This window comes from Hyperoodon ampullatus (assembly GCF_949752795.1).
Source record: "Hyperoodon ampullatus genome assembly, chromosome: 6".
NCBI classification, from domain to species: domain Eukaryota; kingdom Metazoa; phylum Chordata; class Mammalia; order Artiodactyla; family Ziphiidae; genus Hyperoodon; species Hyperoodon ampullatus.
The window spans coordinates 70,493,585-70,518,374 of NC_136919.1; the positions used below are offsets into that span (position 1 = coordinate 70,493,585).

At 39.3% G+C, this 24,790-nt stretch overlaps 2 protein-coding genes across 4 annotated transcripts in view; one reads left to right on the forward strand and one right to left on the reverse strand.

Moving 5' to 3' along the window:
• The window catches only part of ERMP1 (endoplasmic reticulum metallopeptidase 1), a gene marked incomplete at both ends in the record, with an annotated part of 65,177 nt that extends 48,969 nt beyond the window's left edge, over window positions 1-16,208 (forward strand). The window contains 3 exons of one of the 2 annotated variants that reach the window (XM_079706869.1): window positions 517-680; window positions 806-940; window positions 16,170-16,208. In XM_079706869.1, the coding sequence (XP_079562995.1) occupies window positions 517-680; window positions 806-940; window positions 16,170-16,208 (338 nt within the window). Of the gene's footprint in view, window positions 1-516; window positions 681-805; window positions 1,036-16,169 lie in introns of those variants that run through there. The other variant, XM_079706870.1, reaches the window with a different exon arrangement.
• Window positions 8,882-24,790, reverse strand: part of RIC1 (RIC1 homolog, RAB6A GEF complex partner 1) — a gene marked incomplete at its 5' end in the record, with an annotated part of 144,488 nt that continues 128,579 nt past the window's right edge. For both annotated transcript variants that reach the window (XM_079706868.1, XM_079706867.1), the window contains 9 exons: window positions 8,882-9,444; window positions 10,282-10,470; window positions 10,625-10,802; window positions 13,218-13,409; window positions 14,272-14,555; window positions 16,160-16,296; window positions 16,379-16,537; window positions 22,831-23,559; window positions 24,053-24,169. In XM_079706868.1, the coding sequence (XP_079562994.1) occupies window positions 9,156-9,444; window positions 10,282-10,470; window positions 10,625-10,802; window positions 13,218-13,409; window positions 14,272-14,555; window positions 16,160-16,296; window positions 16,379-16,537; window positions 22,831-23,559; window positions 24,053-24,169 (2,274 nt within the window). In that variant the 3' untranslated portion in view covers window positions 8,882-9,155. The remainder of the gene's footprint in view (window positions 9,445-10,281; window positions 10,471-10,624; window positions 10,803-13,217; window positions 13,410-14,271; window positions 14,556-16,159; window positions 16,297-16,378; window positions 16,538-22,830; window positions 23,560-24,052; window positions 24,170-24,790) is intronic.

The following is a 24,790-nucleotide window of genomic DNA, read 5'->3' on the forward strand; positions in this document are numbered from 1 at the left end:
GTTTAATTGTATTCTTTAACTCTATTAGCTTATACAACAGTTTATCTGCTTTGCTCTTTCCCTCTTTGTTACAGGCAACATTGGCCCATTCGTCTTCCACCCTCACCTCAGTATTTGTTTGTCTTAATAATGTATGTGGATATATTAAAATCCTCACTATCAGTTCTTTTGCTTTAGTTTTTGCAGTTATCTCTTGGGTTACATGAAGCTTATTCTCTAGTTTTCTGAAGAAGGGCTCACGAGTGCTAAGGGTCTTACATGTTTAAATGACCAGACCAAGATGTAAACAGAGGTTTTCTCATTATAAATTCTGTGCCTTTTCTGCTGCACCTCATTACTTACCTTTGTTGATACACACTGAACGTCCAACCTGGAAGACCTTTTTTAGGTTTGTACTGAGTGTTGTAAAAGTGATATAAAGCATGAACTTCGTAGTCTGGTTTGGGTGGTGGGTTTCTTTTCTTGTTGCTTTTTCAAAGGTTGTTTTAACTATTCTTCCTTCCTCTTATCGTACAGGACCAAGCCATATGTCATTCTATGTTCGAACCCACAAAGGGTCTACACTTTCTCAGTGGTCTCTCGGCAATGGCACCCCAGTCACGAGTAAAGGAGGGGACTACTTTGTATTTTATTCCCATGGACTCCAGGCCTCTGCATGGCAGTTCTGGATAGAAGTACAGGTGGGAACTTCCCAGTATTGCTGGTATTACTGATGAGGTTTCCAGGTGGTATTTGGCAAGAACTTTGGGGTCAGTCAGTGTTCTGCCTTCCTAGAACTAGAGAAGTAACTAATTTTCTCCTCCAGGTCTTGGAAGAACAGCCTGAAGGAGTGGTCACTGTGGCCATTGCTGCCCACTATCTTTCTGGGGAAGACAAGAGATCCTCCCAGCTGGATGCTCTGAAAGAGAAGTTCCCAGATTGGACATTTCCCTCTGCCTGGGTGTGCACCTACAATCTCTTCGTGTTTTAGTCTTATGGATGAGCTCTAAGTACATGCCCAGTGGGATACTCCAGATGGCACGGTTTCTCCTTGTGTTTCATGGATGTTTGTATGTAAGTCAATGAATTAATGAGCATATGTTCAAAGAGCTTTGTGGTCTAACACTCTTCAGGGCCTAGCACTGTCTGTAATGGTTATGCTGTGGGGTAGTGTGCATGGCCCTTCTGACACTTGAAAATACCAGTTTTCTGGCACTTAAGCACATGTGGGTACTGCCACTACCTACATATGTCATTTTATATGGCCTTAAGGATGAAAGCCAACAAACCACTTTAATACTTGTCCCCTTAGGATCACGAAAGATGCAGAAGGTACTGTTAAGTCCACTGTTAATGAGACAAATGACATTTCCAGTTAAAGCCCAAGACCATTTTTTTTGTGTCATTGGATGGTAGGTTAAATATTCACAGGAGTAATGATTCCCCTTGAGGCCTAAAACTCTGTAGGTCATTAGAAAGCAACTGTGGTAAAGACTGGGGAAGAACCATTGGGCTTTTGAGGCCCCAGCCTGTGCCGAGAGCTCTGCTTCTGCATGCAGCCTTTAGTGTGCTTTGCATCTCTGAAGCCCTGGTCCTCTGATGTGGAAACCTGTGTGAGTTGGGGACTCCTGTCCTTCTGACAAGTGGTCACTGAGCTCCATCATTGTAATGCTTTTCTGAGGTTGTTTTCAATGCCTGTTTCCCTCTGAAACATATTTTTCCTCCTCTCCACACCTCACCATTGTGAGAAGAGCATTTGTCTAGTTACCTTTCCCTCTGAGTTTCACAGGCTCTTTTGGTTTAGAATATTGTTTGTGCAAGCATATGACGTTAACTTCCTTCTTCAGAGTACTAGTTGCCATGGTGGCTATTCTGGGGTGGGAGGAGAGTGGGGTTGGGAGTGGCTGGGCATTTTATATTTATTCTCACTTTTTAGGAGTCTTCTGTTATCCAAGGTTAATCCTTTAGGGCATAATTTTATTGATGCCCTGGGTCCTTATTTTGTCTGTTTTCCAGCTAGTTGAACAGATTAGTTTCTCGCTAACTTACTGTGTTCAGCAGAGCTGGCTTTCCTGAGACTTGAGGCTGTGGTTTGTACTGGAATGTCCTTCTGTAACTGTCCTTATAGTTGTCGGTGTTCAGATCCTGCATGATGGCAGCTCTAGGACTTAGAGGTACTTTTCATGTTGAGGAAGATGGCTGCTGGCTTCCTGGCTCCAGCAGTGGAAGAGTTTAGTTAGAGCAGTGGTAAATTCTGCTAGCTTTCTTTTTTCCATTAAATTTTGCATTTAGCAAGCCTAGGCCAAAAAAAAGACATTTTAAAGAAAAGCCATAGTAAAACAAAAAAAGTGGCACTCGGATCTGCCTGAACAGAGGGCGCATAGTAAGTGTGCATTGTTGAAGAAAATACTTCTTGAAGCTGCTTGTGGGATGTATACAGTGTGCTTTCTGACTCTTGCTCCTCATACTGCCTGCCTAATTTGTGACTCCTTAAAAACTGACCAAGCCCACACAGACAGCAGGGTTGCAGCCAGAGCTGAATGGCAACATGCTGTCACATGTGTGGACACTGGAACCACTGCTTTTCCTGGACTTTGTAGGAACCATATAGAGTTGATCCTTGAACAACACAGGGATATGGGGTGCTGACCACTGTGCAGTTGAAAATTTGCATATAACTTTACAGTCATACCTCTGTATCCAAGGTTCTACAGCCATGGATTCAACCAACCACGGATCGTATAGTACTGTAATACCCGTTTAATGAAAATAATCTGTGTATAATTGGACCTGCACCGTTCAAACCCATGTTGTTCAAGGATCAGCTGTATCACGAGTCTTGGGTGCTTCACGTGTCAGGCAGTACACATAAGGTTTGCAGTGTTTATAGCTTTTATGGACTCACCAATTGTGGAGGAAAAAAACATATCTAAACGAATTTCAAAATACAGGCATATTTTCTGTTCCTGTGGTTAATCTGAAATAGATAATGGAAATTATAGGAAAAAGAAAAGATTAATGGAAATTATAGGAAAAAGAAAAGCAAAATCACAAGTGTTGAAGAAGGACATTACATGAGAAACCAATAGTTCCCTGTTGTTACTCCTTTTCAGGAATAATCATGGTTTTCTTTTTTGCCTTTGAGTTATTTTCCCATGTGAACAATTCTCTCTTGTTTTGGTTTTCTTTGGCATTATAAAGCTCTGATTATCGTACAAATGCTCACTAGTCTCATGGCATGCTTGATATTCTGGGGGACTATTTTAATGCCAAAAGTGGTTAAGTAATTATACACAATATTCATGGCTCTGTTAAATCAGCAGTCTCTGAGATTAAAGAACTTGTTTTTTGAGTATCTGATTTGAATGACTCATTTCTAAAAAATTCTAATGCATTTCCTACAGAATTTAAAATGTACAGTACTGCACATTCAGGGAAAGTGTGAAGGGTTCCTTAAAATTTACATTGTGTCTGACCTAAGATTCTTGCATGAAGTTTTTTTAGCAGATGTAAATAAGCATGATAGGATTCCTAAAATGTCACCACTGAGGGAGCCACTACTTATGAAGCCAGACTGCTGACTCAGGAAGCTATAGAAAAAATGATTATGTCTGTCTGTTTCTTTCAACTAGTTTGCTAAGATTAATTATTGCCTTACAATTTAACTGAAATAAACTTTTTAACATACAAGTTAGTATCTTTAACAGAGAAACAGATCTTTATTTTGTTTTCCTGTATCCCCCATATTTGAAGGGTATAGAGCCTTTTAAAGCTGTTAAAAAAACCTAGATGGCTCATGTGGTATCATTGATATTTTAATGGGTCATGTGAGCAAAGAACTCAACATGGCTTCAACTGGAATCCATTTTACTGTGGAGTGAAATTGTGCATCTGAATTTCACAGAAATCAATGGCCTATCAATCATTTGGTAAATATTGAGCTACAGCATATTTAGCAGTTTTATCATTGCCACTGGCAAAATTCACTGAAGGGCTAATAAATAAAGGATATCTTTCATTAAGTGATCAATAGGGATAGGAGGGAGGGAAGAAAATACGGTCTTTCAGCCAGAGAGTAACCCACTGCACATTCCAATCTTCACACAAGGGTCACCACCAGTCCCCAAACAGTGTACCACTTGTGAGCTTCCAGAGCTCTGTGCAAGTTACTTCCCTTCCTAAGTGAATTCCCTCTGAATAACTTCTATTCTTAAATATTATACCTTGCCTTCTTTTAGGGCCGATAAAGCCAAAATGCATCTATGCTCTTTATGTCTGTTTTTGTTCGAAAAAACATCTTGGGCATTTTTGAGGTGCATCAGTACTTTTTTTGATACCACTACTTCCTGATTTGATTGATTGGTAAAAAAATACAATAAGATGTTGATAATTTCTTTTCTCCAAGTTTGGCCGTACACCATGACCAAATGGATGTATGCCAAGAATGGAATGTTGGTTTAACACCTCAAAAAACCAATGTCACATACCAGATTATTAGAATAAAGAACTACAGTATAATCTCGACAGATGCAAAAAATTTTTTTGACAAAGTAACACCTTTTTACAATAGAAAACACTCAACAAACTAATGATAGAAGGGAACTTCCTCAACCATGAAAAACTCAACAGCTAACATCCTAATTTATGAAAGACTTAATACTTACCCCCTAATGTCAGAAGGACAAGGATATCTACTATTGCCGCTTGAATACTGTATTGGAGGCTCTGGCCAGGGCTCTAATCGCAGACGACATGATCTTCTATACAGAAAATCCTAAAGAGTCCACACAAAAAACTATGTCCTAAAGAGTCCACACAAAAAACTATGTTGGGTCAGCCAAAAAGTTCATTTGGGTTTTTCCCTAAGATCTTACGAAAAACCCAAACGAACTTTTGGGCCAACCCAATAGTAAATGAATTCAGCAGTGCTGTAGGATCCAATTACAGCATAGTATTTTTATATACTAGCAAAGAACAATCCAAAAATAAAACAATTCTATTTGCAATAGCATCAAGAAGAATAAAATACTAATAAGCTTAACAAAACTACCTATAAAACACTGCTGAAAGAAACTGAAGACATGAATAACTGGAAAAACACCCCATGTTCATGGACTGGAAGGCATATTATCAAGACGGCAATATTCTCCAAATTAATCTGAATACAATCCTTATGAAAATCCTAGCTGCCTTATGTGTGTGTGCGGGTGTGCACAGAAACTGACAAGCTGATTGTAAAATTCAAATGGAAATGCACGGGACCCAGAAGAGCCAAAATGGTCCTGAAAAAAACAACTTATGACTAACTTACATATTCAAAATCTCCTACTAAATAGCAACAGTAATCAAGACGATGTGGTACCGGCATTAAGGAAAGACCCCAGAGATCGATGTAATACAACTGACAGTTTCAGAAATAAACCCATACATTTATAGTCAATTGATTTTCGACAATAAGAAAAAATCTTTTCTGTGTATGGTGCTAGAACAACTGAATACTCAAACACGAAAGAACAAAGTTATAGACCTCTTACTTCATACCATATATAAAAATTAACTCAATGGATCAAAGACCTAAATGCAGGTGCTAAAATATAAAACTCTCATTAGAAAACACAGACATAAATCTTCATAACCTAGGATTAGGCAATGGTTTCTTGGATATGACACCCCAAAGCTCAAGCAACCAAAGAAAAAGTTGGACTTCACCAAAATGAAAAACTTCATTGCCTCAAAAGACAGTATCATGAAAGTGAAAAGCCCTCAGAATGAGAAAATATTTGCAAATCATATCTCTGGTAAGTCTAGTATCCAGAATATATAAAGACCTCTTGCAAACCTCTTGCAAACCAACGATAAAATAAATGACCCATTTGTGAAATTGCACAAAGGATGTGAATACATATTTTTCTCCTGAGAGATGTGAATGGCTAATAATCATATGAAAAGACATTCATTAGCCATCAGGGAAATGTAAATCTAAACCATAAGATACCACTTCATACATAACTTAGATGGCTGTAACCAAAAATACAGACAATAACGTGCTGATAGTAGAAACCAGAACCCTCCTCCACTGCTAGTGGAAATGTTAAAAAAAAAAAAAAAAAGCACAGGCATTTGGTAATACAATTAGGCATTGCCTCAAAAAAATTAACCAGTTATATGACCCAGCATTTCCACTGCTAGAGAGAACTGAAAACATATGTCCACACACAGAAACTTGTACATCAATGTTCATTATTAATAATGGTCAAAAAGTGGAAACCACCCAAATGTCCCTCAACTGATGAATGGATAAACATGTAGTATATCCATAAAATGGATTATTCAGCCTTAAAAAGGAATGAACTACTAATATACAAAGTTGAAAACCTCATGCTAAGTGAAAGCCAGACAGAAAAAGCCACATATAAGTCCATTTAAATGAAATGTCCAGAACAGGCAAATTCAGAGACAGAAAGCAGATTTAGGAAAATAGGAAAAAGTCAAAATTCCACCTATTATTTTAGTCACACGTATTAGAGATGACTAGTTTCCTCTGGTATGTGTAATTTTATATCATTTTTCATTATATTTTGAATATTTTCCATGTCATCAATATGGACCGTCTGTTCCAATTGCCTATTTATTGCCAAGCGTCTAGGATGCTGCCAACTCTTGATGCTCCTATTCTAAATAATTCTGCATACAGATTTTTAATCTAAATTTCTAGTTATTTCATAAGGAAAATTCTTAGAATCATATAATGAAAAGAATATTTTTATGACTTTCAATACATATACTTTTTGCTGTTAATTTGAGATGATGAATAAACAAAAGTTCATGTAATGGTTTTATTGCCCTTTACCAAGTAAAAAAATACACATTACAGAAGTAGCAGCAACTTTAATTACAAGCAAAGGTTGACTCTACCCCCAAATGACTTCTTGTTTTGGTATCAGCAAATAATTTAAACTTCAAATAGTTATATTGAATATTTAAACTCACTGGTTAAAATTATGGCTTAAACAGCTGATATGTGATCCAAACAAGGCAAAATTAAAATATGAATTAAAATTAATTTAACACATTACCAAAGAGAAATTTTCTGTAAAGTTGCCAATTATTTTGCCTTGGGGCCACCTATATCTTAGTTGAAAAACAAGTAGTTTATATAAGAAAAGTTTCGTTCATGGCGTTAACCACAGGAATACAGTTAACTTATTGGTGCCCTGCTTTTAAGAGTGCAAGATGAACCCAGCAGCACATTAGGATACCTGAAAAAGATCATAGCTGTTTACAATGGTAAGTCATTTTTATTGATTAAATACACCAAACACAAAAGTAATGCTAGTTCTTCTAATGGACTAGGACAGGAGAAGAAATTCTTCAGTTTAGTTTCTTGCTGGGCTGCATGCACTCGCATGGGAAACATTTTCTATCTTAAAATTCAGGGAAAGGTGGTTTAAAACAAAGGCTTAAATACACATAGCACCAGAAGGACCAGGTACCAGTTATCACATATTCCACCCATTCAGGAGTTTTTGTATGTGAAATTATTGCACTTGTAATGTGAAAAGTAAGTGATAGTAAATTACCAAACTCAATAATTTAAAACCGTTTGATGAGTTATGAACATAGCATTTTCAAAATGGTTTTGGGTTTCCCTTCAGAGGAAACCTGGCTAGGACAACTAAAGCTAGCCATTTACTTTAAAAAGCAAGGATAGAGGACCAAATTTTATTTCTAAACTGTAATTGCACTATGAGACGAGAGGCTGTTTTACATAGTGGTATGAATTTGGTCCACATCAAATACATTGTATTATAAAAATAAGTTCATTTTTGTAAAAAATAACATTGCATTCCTTTGTTCAAATTGCACAGTACAAACAAGCTATCTAAATTAATACTGTTATAAGGTAATTGATGTACATACAGTGGATATGTGTTCAGTCTAAAGCAATTGAGTATGCAGTCATGTTTTCATAATGTATGAAAACTAAAGTTTGTCATTTCTAGAAATACATAAAATATTTAAAAAGTTACAATGAAGAATGCATTCTTTACATACTAATTTTTAGTAGCTGTGATAATACAGGATTCAGCAGTCTATTTACATAAAAGTCCATTTTTATTCAATTTATAAAAGCAATAAATAAGAAACTACATTAATTTGAACAAAACCTGTTTCATTTCATGATCAGTGTGACCATTTCTGTTATGACCAAGCCAATGACCAAGCTTATGACCAAGCCAATAAACCTGTCTTCCTCTATGAAGACTGCTTATATTTGGAAAGAAGAGCAAGCCCTGTCTTTGTTCCAAGAGTGAGTATCTATAGCCATGCAAAATCCAGCATAAAACCTTACAAATTATAGTACAAGCCCTAAAAATATGAACAGTGCCTTTGAGTATACTTACACAAGAGTACTCACAAAAAGATAACAATTCTTTGATTCAAAATAGTTTAGTGGTATCTAATAGCATAATTGATAAGAATTCCTCAGACCGCAGCCCACGCTGACCTAGCAGGAACCAAGCTTGCTAAAAAGCAGGCACACTGACTCACAGGTAAATAGCTTCCATCAATTCAGGACCGGGATTTAACAGGCTATAAGAGGAGCATGTCTCCTTCATACAGGCACTTCTTATGCTAGGGCAGGCATCTATTCAGAGGCCCAATTAGGGAGGCCAGTGCTCTTGATCCAAGGGGGCATACAGGTAGCTCAAGTACTTGATGAGCTATAGCAAGCACCTTAGCATTTGTTTTTAAAAAGCAGTCTGAACACACGCTGAACCAGAAAACATAGGAAGCTGTAAGTAGTGAAAAGTGTTTTGCTCATCTGGGACAAAACAATCCCTGTGGTTTAAGAGCTACCAACCTTTAAGAATAAAACCAAAATATTCTCATGTACATCTGTTACAATATTCTTTATTACTTCCACAGCAGCTTAAAAAATTTTTTTATGAAAGATGATTTTTTTTGTTTTGAAAGATGATTTTTTTGATATCACATTTTTATGGACTCAAAGAGATTTCTTAGAGGAGAAAATTAGTTAAAATTTAGTAATACCTTACCAGAGTCTCAGAGCTGAGTTCTCTCCCTGGTTAAATCATCCAACTAGGTCACAGTGTCCTCAGCTGCATGCTGCTGCTAATTAATACTGCCCGTGGTGACGGCACCCATTGTTGTTAGGACACAGAACAGTCGTAAGTCCCATCCTGAAAAGGTTCCTCCTCCTCTGCTCGGGTTGTGTCCTCCTCTTTCCGGCTGACCAAACTGCTACCTCCGACCTCGCCCTGGGGGATGCTCCCGTGGCCGGAGGAGCTCCTGTTCTCCTCTGCCCGGGGGCTAGTCTGTTCAGGAGTCTTACCCACAGTTATTGGCTGGAAGGCTTCAGGCTGGACCTGCTCTTCTGTTATCTCACTGAGTTTCTGCAGTTGTGGCTTAATGATGTTTAAAAATGGCTTATATCCAGGACTAAGTAGAAGAAAAAGGAAATTAGCTCTCCTCTGCCACATTCAAAAGGCTCCATAGCATGTTATGGATGAATTCCTACTAAGCACTGATATAGTAAGGTCAATGATAGATTGTGGGGGAGGGGAGAAGGCACAGAAGGGTCGGGAGGAAAGGCTTTTTAGGTGCCAAGGCCACCATAGAGGGAGCAGCACATAATGTAAGTGTGAGCACAAAGAGCAAAGACTGATATTCTTTATCCAGTATTACGATTAAAAATCATATTCTATAATCTAAGCAACGATAGGATTTTAGACTTGAAAAACAGGACCTTCAGAGAACATTTAACATGAATGAATCTACCAAGTAAGGAAAACTAGACCCAAGTAAGGGAAATCCCAAATCCACACATAACTGGTGACAAAGGGGTAGAATCCCAGGCTCTTTTAACTTCATTCACTACTCTTAATTTGGGCTTGTTAGTAATTGCCATGGAATGTTAAATTCACATAGACCTCAAATTTTATCTTCTCAAGCAGGTATTTTTAGGTTATTACCTTCTGTTTGACAGAACTAAAAATCTCAAGTTCCACCCTAGTTCTAAGATCATTTGTACTGCAGTCTTGAGTCAGTGACATGTATTCACTGACCAACACTATCTCAATGGATATTACTCATCTAAACTGGTATAAAATGGTAACTAAAGAAACCAGCCTTTAAAGTGAACATACAAAAGGAGATTTTATTTCTAGCAACCTAAAAAATCTCCAAATAAATGAACCAGAACTTAGCCTTAATGTGAAAGGACAGGATTCACCAAAGGACAGTGAAGATAACAAACCTAATGAAACTAGTACTTACCAATCTGTAGAGGCCCATCTGTCCACAGCATGCAGCCCTGTCTTTATGTTCTGTAACATCTCTCCATCTACCTCTGAAGATTGTATAATAACCAAAATCTGGTTGATTATTGAGGATTCTCTGAGAATCAGGCCTATAACAACACACCAGTCCAGACATCCTGCCTCCATGAAGATGTGTAGCAAATACCTACATATATAAGCAGAAACAAAAATGACTGATGCTAAAAATGATCTACAGATGTACATAAGGGCAATCATTATCGGGAAAGTAGCCTCCGTACCCAATTTGCCCGAGTATCCTGAGTAGGCATTCTATGCTTTCAAAATGCTGAGAAACTCACCGAAGCTGAACCTGGGATTTGTGAGGCCCTTTACTTGCCAGCTCCATGGAGATGTGCTCTAGGTCTGACTGAGTTAAACTGAGTGTGGAGAAATTTTCATCCACCATTGTCCAGTCTCCATCCACCATGGAGCTACTTTCAGTCAAGTCTGTGGCTGAACCAATACTGCATTCATCACCTGATGAAGAATTGCCAAAAGTTACAAACTAGCTTCATGTAGAAAATATGTTTTCCTTTCATTATAAATATTAGCTGTCTCTCAGATGTTGATTTCTCTTCAGGATTTTGAGACCAAAACATTAAATCCACTACTAAAACTCCCATGTTACATCAATAGTAGTAGATATAAAAAAAAAAATTATTAGAGAGGTAACCAGGCGTTATGTGCCTTCATACTACCTAAAAAGTAGTCTTGCTCACCGCTGAAAAAAAAACCAAAAACCTAGCAATAATTTGTCCTTTTTTTTTTTGGCGGGGGGGCAGTTGGGGGAACGCTTTGCATCTTGTGAGATTTTAGTTCCCTAACCAGGGATTAAACCTGGGCCCCCTTCGCAGTGAGAGTACAGAGTCCTAACCACTGGACCGCCAGGGAATTCCCGATCCCGTTTTTAGATTCAATTACCAATTTACAAGAAATACAGAGGAAACTGTTTAAACCATGAAGATGTAATAACCTAAAATCCACATCATAAGAAAAGTCCACAGAAGCAAGTTTATTCAATGAATAAATTGCAAGGGGGAAAAAAAAAGAGATGCAGAGGGGGAACAATCACTAAAAAGAAAATTAAAAAACATAATCATAGTGTGTGAATCTTATTTGGATCTTGATTCAAACCATAAAAAAATTATGACATTATAAAACAGCTGGAATTTGAATATTTACTGGATATTTGATGGTATTAAGGAATTACTATTAAATTTTTAGAGAGATGTTAATGGTGTGATTATCATTATTTTCAAGAAGAGTCTTCAGAAATATATACTGAAATGTTCATAGATAAAATATATCATGTCTTGGATTTAGTTCAATAATACAGGAAGGGGAAAGTGGATAAAACAAATTTGTTCCTGAGTTGGTAATAACTGGAGTGGGGGCTGGGTGGAGGGTGTCCATTATACTATTATTTCTCCTTTTTAAATATGTTTGAAGTGACCTCTTTAAAAAGTTTTCTAAAAAAAAGCAATGATGCCACCTCACGTCCATTAGGATGCTGCTATCAACAAAACCAGCAAATAAGTGTTGGTGAGGATGTGGCAAAACTGGAATCCTTGCCAATGTTGGTAGGAATGTAAAACGGTACAGCTGCTATGGGAAAAAAATTGAAAACAGAATTACCATATGATCTGTCAGTCCTACTTCTGGGTATATACCCAAAAGAATTGAAAGTAGGGTCTCGAAGAGACCTCCTATGTTCACTGTACTCCCACATTCATTACAGCATAACTCACAATTAACCAAAAGGTGGAAGCAATGCAAATGTCCCCTGATGGATGGATAAAAGGTGGTATAAACACATAATGGAATATTATTCAGCCTTAAAAAGAAAGGAAATTTCCATGCATGCTACAACAGGGATGAACTTTGAGAACATTATGCTAAGTGAAAGAAGCCAGACACAAAAAGACATACACAGAGACAGAAAATAGAATGGTAGTTGCCAGGAGTTGGGGGAGAGAGGGATGGGGAGCTGTTATTCAGAGTATAGAGTTTTGGTTTTGCAAGATGAAAAGAATTAAAAGAGTTCTGCAGGTTGGTTGCACAACGATAAAAATGTAGTTAATAGCATTGAACTGTACACTTAAAAATGGTTAAGATAGTAAATTTTACATGTATTCTACCAAAATTTAAAAAGAAAGTCATGGCAGCTATATGCCTCTCCACATAGCAGAAGCTCCGGCAACAGTGATGACACACTGAAAATCAAACGTCAGGTGAATGCCTGGCCATTAAAAAACTCCAGAAAATCGGACCAATTGCTACTTAAGTTCTTATATAAACCTAAACAACATAAATCACTTTAAAACTTCTTCAATATGTAATGTAACCATTACTATAATTGCAGAAGTTGACACACACTTTTTGATAAAGGGTCAGACAGTAATATTTTAGGCTTTGAAGGCTAAGAGGCAAAATTAAGGATATCATGCAGGAATTTATAAGAGAAAAAAATTTTTCCATAGATTTGTATCAGTGAAATAAAAAAACAGAAGATAACTGGGTACAATTTTTTATGATACAGGTCTACCTATGAGAAGAATGGAATTCTTTACACACGGATAACATTTTGCTTACTTGAGGTTCAAAGTTAGTGCTTCTGTATCATCAAAGTTGATTACAAAGGTTCATTTATTAGTGCTGAGCTGTAATAAGAATTTACCTATTTCATTTATCTAAAATAAACCTGGCAAAGTATAGTCAAGGCCAATATGGCCTTGTTCTAGTAACTATCCACCTCTCCAGCACATACTAATGCCTAATCCTCAAGGACATATCTTGAAAGAAAAGAGTGAAGCTCTCTCTCTGAAGTGCTATAGCATATAAACTTTCCTCCACAGGAACTGAAGAAGAGCTAGGGTTTAAAATGATATCTACCTTTATTAGATAAAGGTGAAAGGAAGGCGTCTTGCATCTGTGGTCCATGGGATGAGGCTGTGTCTATTTCATGATGCGTGGGGCCGATGTTGCCGAGCCAGCTCTGACTTCGTTGGACATTAGAGATGCCAGCGTCTATCTCAAGGTTCAAAAAAGGGTCAGCTGACTGGGACGTTAAGAGCTGCTCCCCCACTGCAAGGTAGGTCCAAAAACAAAGAAAAAACTGGGAATTAAAGGTGCACACACTGCCATTTCCAATTCAGTTCTTTCAGCTTCTCTTCCCTCACCAACCCCAAATACTAAAGGTTCAGAGCTAATTACTGTCCCTACACTGCATCATCCATCCACTGAACCAGGGATGTGGGACTGTAACAGAATGGACTGACTATATAACGCCACCCAGCAGTCATCTTATATCATCATGTATCTTACTACAACTAGGCAAAACTTTATTCTGGTCATCTTTAAATGATTTTCCTTGGTTTTAACATGACATGAAGTTTCCAAATGCCATAATAAAGGTTTTTGTTTGAATTTTCGTAAGTGATAATAATTACAACAGTCTTCTTTAAAAGACCTGAACTAAAAAACGTTTTTCTTTTATCAAAATACAGTTTCACTTTGTCCTCTCCTAATTTAGAAGATGGCCCAAGCTCTCAAGATGCATTTTTACCATTTCTCTGGAATGAGTCCTGTCAGGTTAAGTCACAATTTAGCTTATTTTGAGGTCTGTGATTAATAACTCCTTCCTACAAAAAAAAATGTGGGAGCTTCTATGTTCAGTCAATGCCCAACTTGCTGATCATCTGATACAACAATTGGTTGGATTTATAAATTAGACTTCAAGGTCATAAGACTTAGAGACATATGTTCTACTTTATTTACATCCTTAGTCAAATGGTGGATGTTCCAAGTGATGCACAAAGAGTTAGCTTTTATCTGTTCTGACCTTGGAATGAAAAGACTTCCTTGAATATCAACTAACAGCAAAATGTCTAAATATTTGGAGCAAAATACAATCCTCCCTGTACAAGTAACACAAAGCCTACATTACCTGTTCGGTATTTTCCATTTTTAGGAGAACTGAGAGAAGAAGCTGGGATGATGGGAAGTGGCCACAGGAAATCTTTGTGGAGTCTCTTCAGGGCTAACACAAAGTTGTCTACTCGGGCAGCTCGGGTACGTTCCTTGCATAGCCAACTAATTAGTTCAAAGCCCAGCTGGGCTGCAAAGCAGCCGAGATCCTTTAGCCGAACTTCTTCTAAGAGACGCCGGGCATGTCTCCAGAGCATCATATCAATATACATGTTCTCAGCACAGTCACTGTCTTTGCTCCATCTGTAAGTGGGAACACAAGAAAGCTACAGAACAATCTTCACTGGAGGACTTCAAATACTTTTATGAAGTAACACTGAAAACGCTGACAAGGAGGTAAGACATCTAAGATCGAATTCTGATTGAAGATAAAGTATTAGGGCTTCTCCATGTGATACCACAATCTATTAAACAATACCTGGATCATAGTAGCCTCTTAAAACATATTCGTATAATGAAAACATAGAATAGGAAAGAACAGGAGACTGACTAAGTCAAACCAGGAAGAGGATGGTGGCTGGATAAAGGAAAGAAAGGGAGCAAATAAATGCTGTATTTGAAAAGACCAATGAAAAGAGGGAAGATCAGATCAAAGAAACTAACGAGAGAGAAGCACAGTGAAATGAAGTCTCTTAATGTGAGTTTTACAGACACATAAAAACAAAACGGATTTTTAAAAATTAACTGCTAAATATAGTCTATTGTCCCTTATTCACATGAACTGACGTGATATAACTGGTCTGGTCACTGGGTGATGGGGTGCTTTCAGCAAGAGGCAGTACTGGAGCAGGACTGCCTGGATTCAGATCTTGGCTCTGCCACACATTAGTTGTACAAACATAAAGCAAGTTTATTTTTCTGGGCCTCTGTTTTTCACCTGGGTAATGTGGAACAGTATCTACCCATATGGAGCTGTTGTAAGGACTGAAAGACCTACACACGGAAATGCTTAGAACCGTGCCTAGCACATAGTGAGTGCTTAGTATATATTAGCCAGCACTTTTAAATTCAGGGAATGGCTGAGAAGCTACTGTTTGCCTGGCAATTGTTTACAATCCTCCATGGTTGCATTTCACTTGTTTATAGTCCATGACTGTGTGTGTTTGTGTTTGTGTGTGTGTGTGTGTGTGTGTGTGCACGTGCTGGGAATGGCGCTATATTAATGGCTGTGATAAGAAAAAGCAGTAAAACATCACAATAAAAAATGTTCAATAAGCTCTCACTACGTGTCAGGCACTGTAGTAAGAATACACACAGAACCAAATAACACAGGAAGGAATACAAGGACCTCACAAAACGGAGGAAATTCTATTTTATAATGTTCAGTATGAGTTCACAGTTACCTCTCAGGAGACAATAACCCATCTATGTGTAATGTAGGTTTCAGGCTCCAGGATACACTTCTTTTCAGCTTCCACTGTTTAATGACTTCTCCACTCAAAAGAGTCACAGGAGAGTCAAGTACATGAGAACTAAATTTTACTTTTTGTCAAGAGGTATAAGTTGGAAAGAAGGGTAAAACTGCTGACTGTAAGAAGGCTTTTGAATTATCTGCAGATTTATCTATCTTCCTTTTTATTCTGGTCCTCTATTCTCAGAGGTAATTTAAAGTTAGTGGCATTCAGCATGGGCACACCAAGTTCTACTCCAGTACAAAGGGCAGAAACTGTACAAAGAATAAAGAAGTGAACTTTAGAGAAAGAAAAAAGGGAAGCCTTTTGGGAATGTAAAAAGGAATTGCAATTGGATCAAATGGTTGTTTTCCCAAGATGCAATTTTACAAATACCCTGAAATGCAATGTGTCGCAGAATGCCCTAAAACCAGTAACGGCTCTTCATTCTTTTACCTTTTTCCAGAAGGGCCAGACGGCATACTTAGTGTCTTCTGTAAGCTGAATTTACTAGCAGGAACATTTTCAGCTGACTGGGATAAACTGATGCTTCGATTCCTGAAGAACTCAAATCCACCACTTGAACTGGGTTCCTATGATTACACACCGTACAGTTAGAGGAAGATGCCACGTGGGTGTAATGGCCTAGAGAAGCTGTGCAATTCTGCAACTAACCTGAGCTGTAGGTGTGGATGGAGGCGTCTCAGATTCTCCAGAGCCAATGGCTTTAAGAAATCGAATCATGTGTCGACACAGGTCCCATTTGCTTTGTTCCAGGGCTGTGTTGAACAGAAGGGTGGCATGTTGCCTACTTACTGCTGGTACTTCCATGTTCTAGAAAAACAACCAAGGAAGACAAGAATTCCTTTTATACTACAAATGACTTGGGAAGATATAAGCAATTCTCTATCTCCACGGTTCCCTAAACCCAGAGAAGTAATGCAGCTACAACAATGGGGATAGTTTAACAGTAAAATTAAAAGAAGCATTAAAAAGTACCATACAAGGAAAAGTGAGGCAAATACTCTGCTGGTGTAATATAATTTATGATTTCTTGAACTCCCATTATTGCCAGATATCTTACATAAACCTTACATATTCTTTCATTTCTTCTAGTGACTCTCAAAATATGTATATCATTCCCATTTTACAGATGAGAAAACTGAGTTAAATAACTGTTGAAGATCAACAGAAAAGAATATAAATTAGTCTCCCTGACTCCAAAAAAGCTCAGGTATATTTCCTGCGACAGAGTTTTCTGGGAATGTGACTAAAAAAAAAATCTTTGCTTTGGGCAATAGTATGTAGTCCTGCTACACAATGAGCATTCTCTGTAATTTTTTCACAAATTTAAACTTGCTGCTTGCCTTGGCCTTCATGGAAAGGTGCCTAACAGGCAAGTTCAACTGTAATTATTATCTGTCAATCCACAGCAACTTAGGAATTCTGATCAAGTTTCTAATTCCATTGCTTGGGAGATCACTGAAAGTCTAAGGAGTGACCTAAAACAAAAAACAGCTGCATTTATTGTTTGTTTTTATGACTGTGTGGCCTTTTAAGAATACCCAAGGAATCACAGAATCTCAGGGCCACCCAGCTTCTGCCTGAATATCCCCTCTGGTTTCAATCAGTTGCCATGAAGCAAATAAACTGACAGGAAAACTGCTTCAGGCAGAATTTCAAACCAGGTTTATGGTTAGCTTCTTTAATCAATGAAAACAACCCTGCAGTAATTTTAAAGAACTTTTAAATGTAACCTATCATATTCACATCAGACTAATAGGAAAGCAAACTATCAAGCCCTTTTGTCAAATATATAATGAAACAAATTTTCAGGAGTCTCAAAGAACCCATTATTTTGAGAAAAACTGTGTAATTACTGCGGCAGGTTTGGGTCTTCCCTGCTTGCTATGGGGAGCCTAACGTAAGGTACTCTGTTGTAACCCACGTTCTAATCAGAGTCCACTCAGCAATTCCACACTGTAAGGAGAGAGATTATTGTGGAGGGCTCAGACAAACCCACTGATATTCAAAGTAATTCTTTATTATTATGTTTCTTGTATAATATTTCAATAATCTTATGTAATATGTGCATATATGTACTATATTATATGTATATACATATATGTATACATACACTTATTCAGTATTATTCAAAATAATACTGTAAACTCATTAATTTGTTTTAGGCCTATTTATGGACAAACAGGATTAAAAAAACACAACCCTGCAATGTTACTTTATGATTGTAAAGAAGTTTTCTGCCATCATATGGTAAGATTGAGTTCTTCAAAGGAAAGATAAACTCTGAACAGAGGAGGAGAGGGGTAAGATGGCAAAGAGTAAGACGCGGAGATCACCTTCCTCCCCACAGATACATCAGAAATTCATCTACACGTGGAACAACTCCTACTGAACGCTGACAGAAGACCTCAGACCCCCCAAAAGGCAAGAAACTCCCCACATGGCTGGGTAGGACAAAAGAAAAAAGAATAAACAGAGACAAAAGAATAGGGACAGGACCTGCACCAGTGGGAGGGAGCCGTGAAGGAAGAAAGGTTTCCACACACTAGAAGCCCCTTCGCGGGCGGAGACTGCGGGTGGCGCAGTGGGGGGAGCTTCGGAGCCACGGAGGAGAGCACAGCGACAGGGGGGCGGAGGGCAAAGCTGAGAGATTACTGTGCAGAGGATCGGTGCCTACCAGCACTCACCAGCCCGAGAGGATTGTCTGCTCACCCGCCGGGACGGGTGGGCCTGGGAGCTGAGGCTCGGGCTTCGGTCAGAGCGCAGGGAGAGGACTGGGGCTGGCGGCGTGAACACAGCCTGCAGGGGGTTAGTGTGCCACGGCTAGCCGGGAGGGAGTCTGGGAAAAAGTCTGGAGCTGCCGAAGAGGCAAGAGACGTTTTCTTCCCTTTTTGTTTCCTGGTGCGTAAGGAGAGAGGATTAAGAGCGCTGCTTAAAGGAGCTCCAGAGACAGGCGCGAGCCGTGGCTAAAAGTGCGGAGCCCAGAGACGGGCATGAGACGGTAAGGCCACTGCTGCCGCCACCAAGAATCCTGTGCGCGAGCACAGGTCACTCTCCACACCTCCCTTCCCGGGAGCCTATGCAGCCCGCCACTGCCAGGGTCCCGTGATCCAGGGACAATTTCCCGGGAGAACGCACAGCGCGCCTCAGGCTGGTGCAACGTCACGCCAGCCTCTGCCGCCGCAGGCTCCACCCGCATCCGTACCCCTACCTCTCCCCAGCCTGAGTGAGCCAGAGTCCCCGAAGCAGCTGCTCCTTTAACCCTGTCCTGTCTGAATGAAGAACAGATGCACTCCAGCGACAGACACGCAAAGGCGGGTCCAAATCCAAAGCTGAGCCCCGGGAGCTGTGCGAGCAACGAAGAGAAAGGGAAATCTCTCCCAGCAGCCTCAGGAGCAGCGGATTAAATCTCCACAATCCACTTGATGTACCCTGCATCTGTGGAATACCTGAATAGACAATGAATCATCCCAAATTGAGGAGGTGGACTTTGAGAGCAAGATATATTATTTTTTCCCCTTTTCCTCTTTTTGTGAGTGTGTATGTGTATGCTTTTGTGTGAGATTTTGTCTGTATAGCTTTGCTTTCACCATTTGTCCTAGGGTTCTGTCTGCCCGTTTTTTTTGTTGTTTTTTACTTAAAATTTTTTTTCTTAATAATTTTATTTTAATAACTTATTTTATCTTACTTTACTTTATTTTATCCGCTTTCTTTCTTTCCCTTTCTTCTTTCTTTCTTTCTCTTTCTTTCTTTCTTTTCTTTTCTTTCTTTCCCTCCCTCTCTCTCTCTCTTTCTTCTTCTTCTCTCCCTTGTATTCTGAGCCGTGTGGATGAAAGGCTCCTGGTGCTGCAGCCAGGAGTCAGTGCTGTGCCTCTGAGGTGGGAGAGCCAACTTCAGGACACTGGTCCACAAGAGACCTCCCAGCTCCATGTAATACCTAACGGCGAAAATCTCCCAGAGATCTCCATCTCAACACCAACACCCAGCTTCACTCAACGACCAGCAAGCTACAGTGCTGGACACCCTATGCCAAACAACTAGCAAGACAGGAACACAAACCCACCCATTAGCAGAGAGGCTGCCTAAACTCATAATAAGGCCACAGACACCCCAAAACACACCACCAGATGTGGACCTGCCCACCAGAAAGACAAGATCCAGCCTCATCCACCAGAACACAGGCACTAGTCCCCTCCACCAAGAAACCTACACAACCCACTGAACCAACTTTAGCCACTGGGGACAGACACCAAAAACAACGGGAACTATGAACCTGCAGGCTGCAAAAAGGAGACCCCAAACACAGTAAGATAAGCAAAATGAGAAAACAGAAAAACACACAGCAGATGAAGAAGCAAGATAAAAACCCACCAGACCTAACAAATGAAGAGGAAATAGGCAGTCTACCTGAAAAAGAATTCAGAATAATGATAGTAAAGATGATCCAAAATCTTGGAAATAGAATAGAGAAAATGCAAGAAACATTTAACAAGGACCTAGAAGAATGAAAGAGGAAACAAGCAATGATGAACAACACAATAAATGAAATTAAAAATACTCTAGAAGGGATCAATAGCAGAATAACTGAGGCAGAAGAACGGATCAGTGACCTGGAAGATAAAACAGTGGAAATAACTACTGCAGAGCAGAATAAAGAAAAAAGAATGAAAAGAACTGAGGACAGTCTCAGAGACCTCTGGGACAATATTAAATGCACCAACATTCGAATTATAGGGGTCCCAGAAGAAGAAGAGAAAAAGAAAGGGACTGAGAAAATATTTGAAGAAATTACAGTTGAAAACTTCCCTAATATGGGAAAGGAAATAGTTAATCAAGTCCAGGAAGTGCAGAGAGTCCCATACAGGATAAATCCAAGGAGAAACATGCTAAGACACATATTAATCAAACTGTCAAAAATTAAATACAAAGAAAACATATTAAAAGCAGCAAGGGAAAAACAATAAATAACACACAAGGGAATCTCCATAAGGTTAACAGCTGATCTTTCAGCAGAAACTCTGCAAGCCAGAAGGGACTGGCAGGACATATTTAAAGCGATGAAGGAGGGCTTCCCTGGTGGCGCAGTGGTTGAGAGTCTGCCTGCCGATGCAGGGGACGTGGGTTTGTGCCCCGGTCCGGAAAGACCCCACATGCCGTGGAGCGGCTGGGCCCATGAGCCATGGCCGCTGAGCCTGCGCGTCTGGAGCCTGTGCTCCGCAACAGGAGAGGCCACAACAGTGAGAGGCCCGCGTACCGCAAAAAAAAAAAAAAAAAGAAACAGGAAACATCTCAAATAAACAACCTAACCTTGCACCTAAAGCAATTAGAGAAAGAAGAACAAAAAAACCCCAAAGTTAGTAGAAGGAAAGAAATCATAAAGATCAGATCACAAATAAATGAAAAAGAAATGAAGGAAACGATAGCAAAGATCAATAAAACTAAAAGCTGGTTCTTTGAGAAGATAAACAAAATTGATAATCCATTAGCCAGACTCATCAAGAAAAAAAGGGAGAAGACTCAAATCAATAGAATTAGAAATGAAAAAGGAGAAGTAACAACTGACACTGCAGAAATACAAAGGATCATGAGAGATTACTACAAGCAACTCCATGCCGATAAAATGGACAACCTGGAAGAAATGGACAAATTCTTAGAAATGCACAACCTGCCAAGACTGAACCAGGAAGAAATAGAAAATATGAACAGACCAATCACAAGCACTGAAATTGAAACTGTGATTAAAAATCTTCCAACAAACAAAAAGCCCAGGACCAGATGGCTTCAAAGGCGAATTCTATCAAACATTTAGAGAAGAGCTAACACCTATCCTTCTCAAACTCTTCCAAAATATAGCAGAGGGAGGAACACTCCCAAACTCATTTTACAAGGCCACCATCACCCTGATACCAAAACCAGACAAAGATGTCGCAAAGAAAGAAAACTACAGGCCAATATCACTGACGAACATAGATGCAAAAATCCTCAACAAAATACTAGCAAACAGAATGCAACAGCACATAAAAGGATTATACACCATGATCAAGTGGGGTTTATCCCAGGAATGCAAGGATTCTTCAATATACATAAATCAATCATTGTGATACACCATATTAACAAATTGAAGGAGAAATACCATATGAAATACCACAAGAGGGTGTGGAGAAAAGGGAACACTCTTGCACTGCTGGTGCAAGATTGATACAGCCATTATGGAAAACAGTGTGGAGGTTCCTTAAAAAACTACAAATAGAACTACCATATGACCCAGCAATCCCACTACTGGGCATATACCCTGAGAAAACCATAATTCAAAAAGAGCCATGTAGCAAAATGTTCATTGCAGCCCTATTTACAATAGCCAGGAGGTGGAAGCAACCTAAGTGTCCATCATCGGATGAATGGATAAAGAAGACGTGGCACATACATACAATGGAATATTACTCAGTCATAAAAAGAAGCGAAATTGAGTTATTTGTAGTGAGGTGGATGGGCCTAGAGACTGTCATACAGAGTGAAGTCAGAAAGAGAAAAACAAATACCGTACGCTAACACGTATATATGGAATCTAAGGAAAAAAAAAAAAAAGGTCATGAAGAACCTAGGGGTAAGATGGGAATAAAGACACAGACCTACTAGAGAATGGACTTGAGGATATGGGGAGGGGGAAGGGTAAGCTGTGACAAAGTGAGAGAGTGGCATGGACATATATACACTACCAAACGTAAAGTAGATAGCTAGTGGGAACAGCCACATGGCACCGGGAGATCAGCTTGATGCTTTGTGACCACCTAGAGGGGTGGGTTAGGGAGGGTGGGAGGGAGGGAGACGCAAGAGGGAAGAGATATGGGAACATATGTTATATGTATATGTATAATCAGTTATATGTATAACTGATTCACTTTGTTATAAAGCAGAAACTAACACACCATTATAAAGCAGTTATACTCCAATAAAGATGTTAAAAAAAAAAAAAACTGAACAGAAAACATGACTGTAATAGTTCTTTAAACACAATCACAGTGCCAACACAGGACATTTGCCTTCCTTTTCCTCTAGGTTTACGCTCAATAATTCTTATACCTTTGTAAGAAGAGAATTGTTACCTGTAAAATAATAAGGTACGAGGCAGCAGTATCCAAATCCTGAGCCATCAAACATTCCTCAAACAAGTCCTTGGGGTTTCCAACGGCTGCAAAAAGGTAATTCCACAGGGCATATTCAGTCTTCCTGGCACAATGAACAACTGTCTGCAGGAAGAGTGGGAACTCGGTGATAAATTTTGCCACAGTGGGAAGCAGAGGGTCGGGAATGGGCTCCCGTGAGGTAGCTTCTTCTTCCAGCACTTCATGGAGCATGAGCTCCAGCACGTGAGGAAAGTAAGGTAACGCGGCACAGGACTGGGCTAAGAGCAAGGCTTGTTCCCCAAGGTTCCTCACCAGCAGCTGACGTAGAATGTGGTGGAGGTAGATCTGAGAGGTTCTCTCCACAACACAGAAAGGGAAGAGCACCTCCAGCTGTTCCCTAGCACTGTTCCGAGTATACAAAGAATCATAGAGTACAGTGTCATTGACAGCACCAAGGACTAATGCATCTTCAAACAGAACAGCCAGGGGGTAGATATTTATGTGGAAAGGCAGCATAATCCGCTGGGACAAGAAGGAATGGGGCTTACGGTGATCCCTAGGGAAGAGAGGGAGCCAAACTTTCATCCCTGAACCTCCACAGCTCAGCCAGAGGGCCTCCAAAAGGTGACGCTTTTGTTTATTTGCTCGACACGTGGTCCAGACATTTTCAACAGACTGGGCTAGTACAACAGGAGGACAGAATGGCAGCTGGAGAAGGAGAGACAGAAATCAGTTTTTTCCCTATTAAATTTGTAGATTCCTAAGTTTTCCTAGGTACTAGTTTCCCAAGTCTTTCAAAATGATAGTATAAATTTTGGGGAAAATTAGGGGAATTTATTTAGAGTCAGAGTTAGTAATAGTACCCTGACTTTCAAAGTATGTGTATTTAAATCTAAAAAAACCCCAAAAGAACACCCCACCCCACCCCAAGGAACTTCACCAATTTATCCTGTTTTTCCATTAGAATTTGTCAATAATAATGCCTAAGCAGTAACATCCGGCATACAGAGAATTTTATTATCATTTTAGGACCTCTTCTTCCACCCTTCACAAACAGTCTTGTACCCAGAGGCTTAAGACTTATTTTATGTACTTACTCACTTTCCAAATCACAAGATAATACTCTCCTCTTAAATTCTTTTATTCCTTCATCCTCCTCCCATACATTCTTAGCGTTTTAAATGACTTGCACTTTACTCACAAGTTTCCTTTGGTTAGGGTTACTGTCCTTCTCCCGGATCTGAGGGCCTGATCTGTCCCTCTGCATCATGATGAGCTGTCCTGCAAGATTTAGCATAATGCTCTCTGCATCACGAGCCTGAAAGAAAAATAAATTGTATTCATAAAAATTAACAGGTATGTTTTCAGCACTTCCCCTGCCAATGCATAAGGTTTACAGTTTAAGCAAACAACAATATTGAGTGTGTACTATGTACAGTCATTCTGCTAGGCTCTGTGGAAGTACAAGGAGCTGTCTGGCTAGGGTAGAACAAGCTTAACACAACGTAATTAATGAACAATGCAAGTGAGCATAAAATTGAGGGGAGAGCTGAATTATCCTGGAAAAACTAAGAGACCTTCAGAAGTTCATAAACATGAGACATCGCTTCAGTGACCTGGCAGGCACAGCTGGACAGGGCTTAAAGGATGAGGTGGGACTTGAAGGGTGAGGTTAACATACATGGGTGGGAGAAAAAGCGTTCATACTTTAGTTGAAGAATGCAATATAAATGACACGGAGGTAGGATAAAATAGTTCTACTGGGAAAGTGAGAACAATCTGGCTAAATTAGGGATATTATGAGAAAGAATGCTGATGGTAACAGACCTTCAAAGAGGGCTTGGAAAGTCAGGTAAAAATATAGCAGGAAATAAGCCACTATGTATGGTCCTTGAATAAGGGAGTTATTAAAAATTCTGAGTTATTCAGGATGGATTAC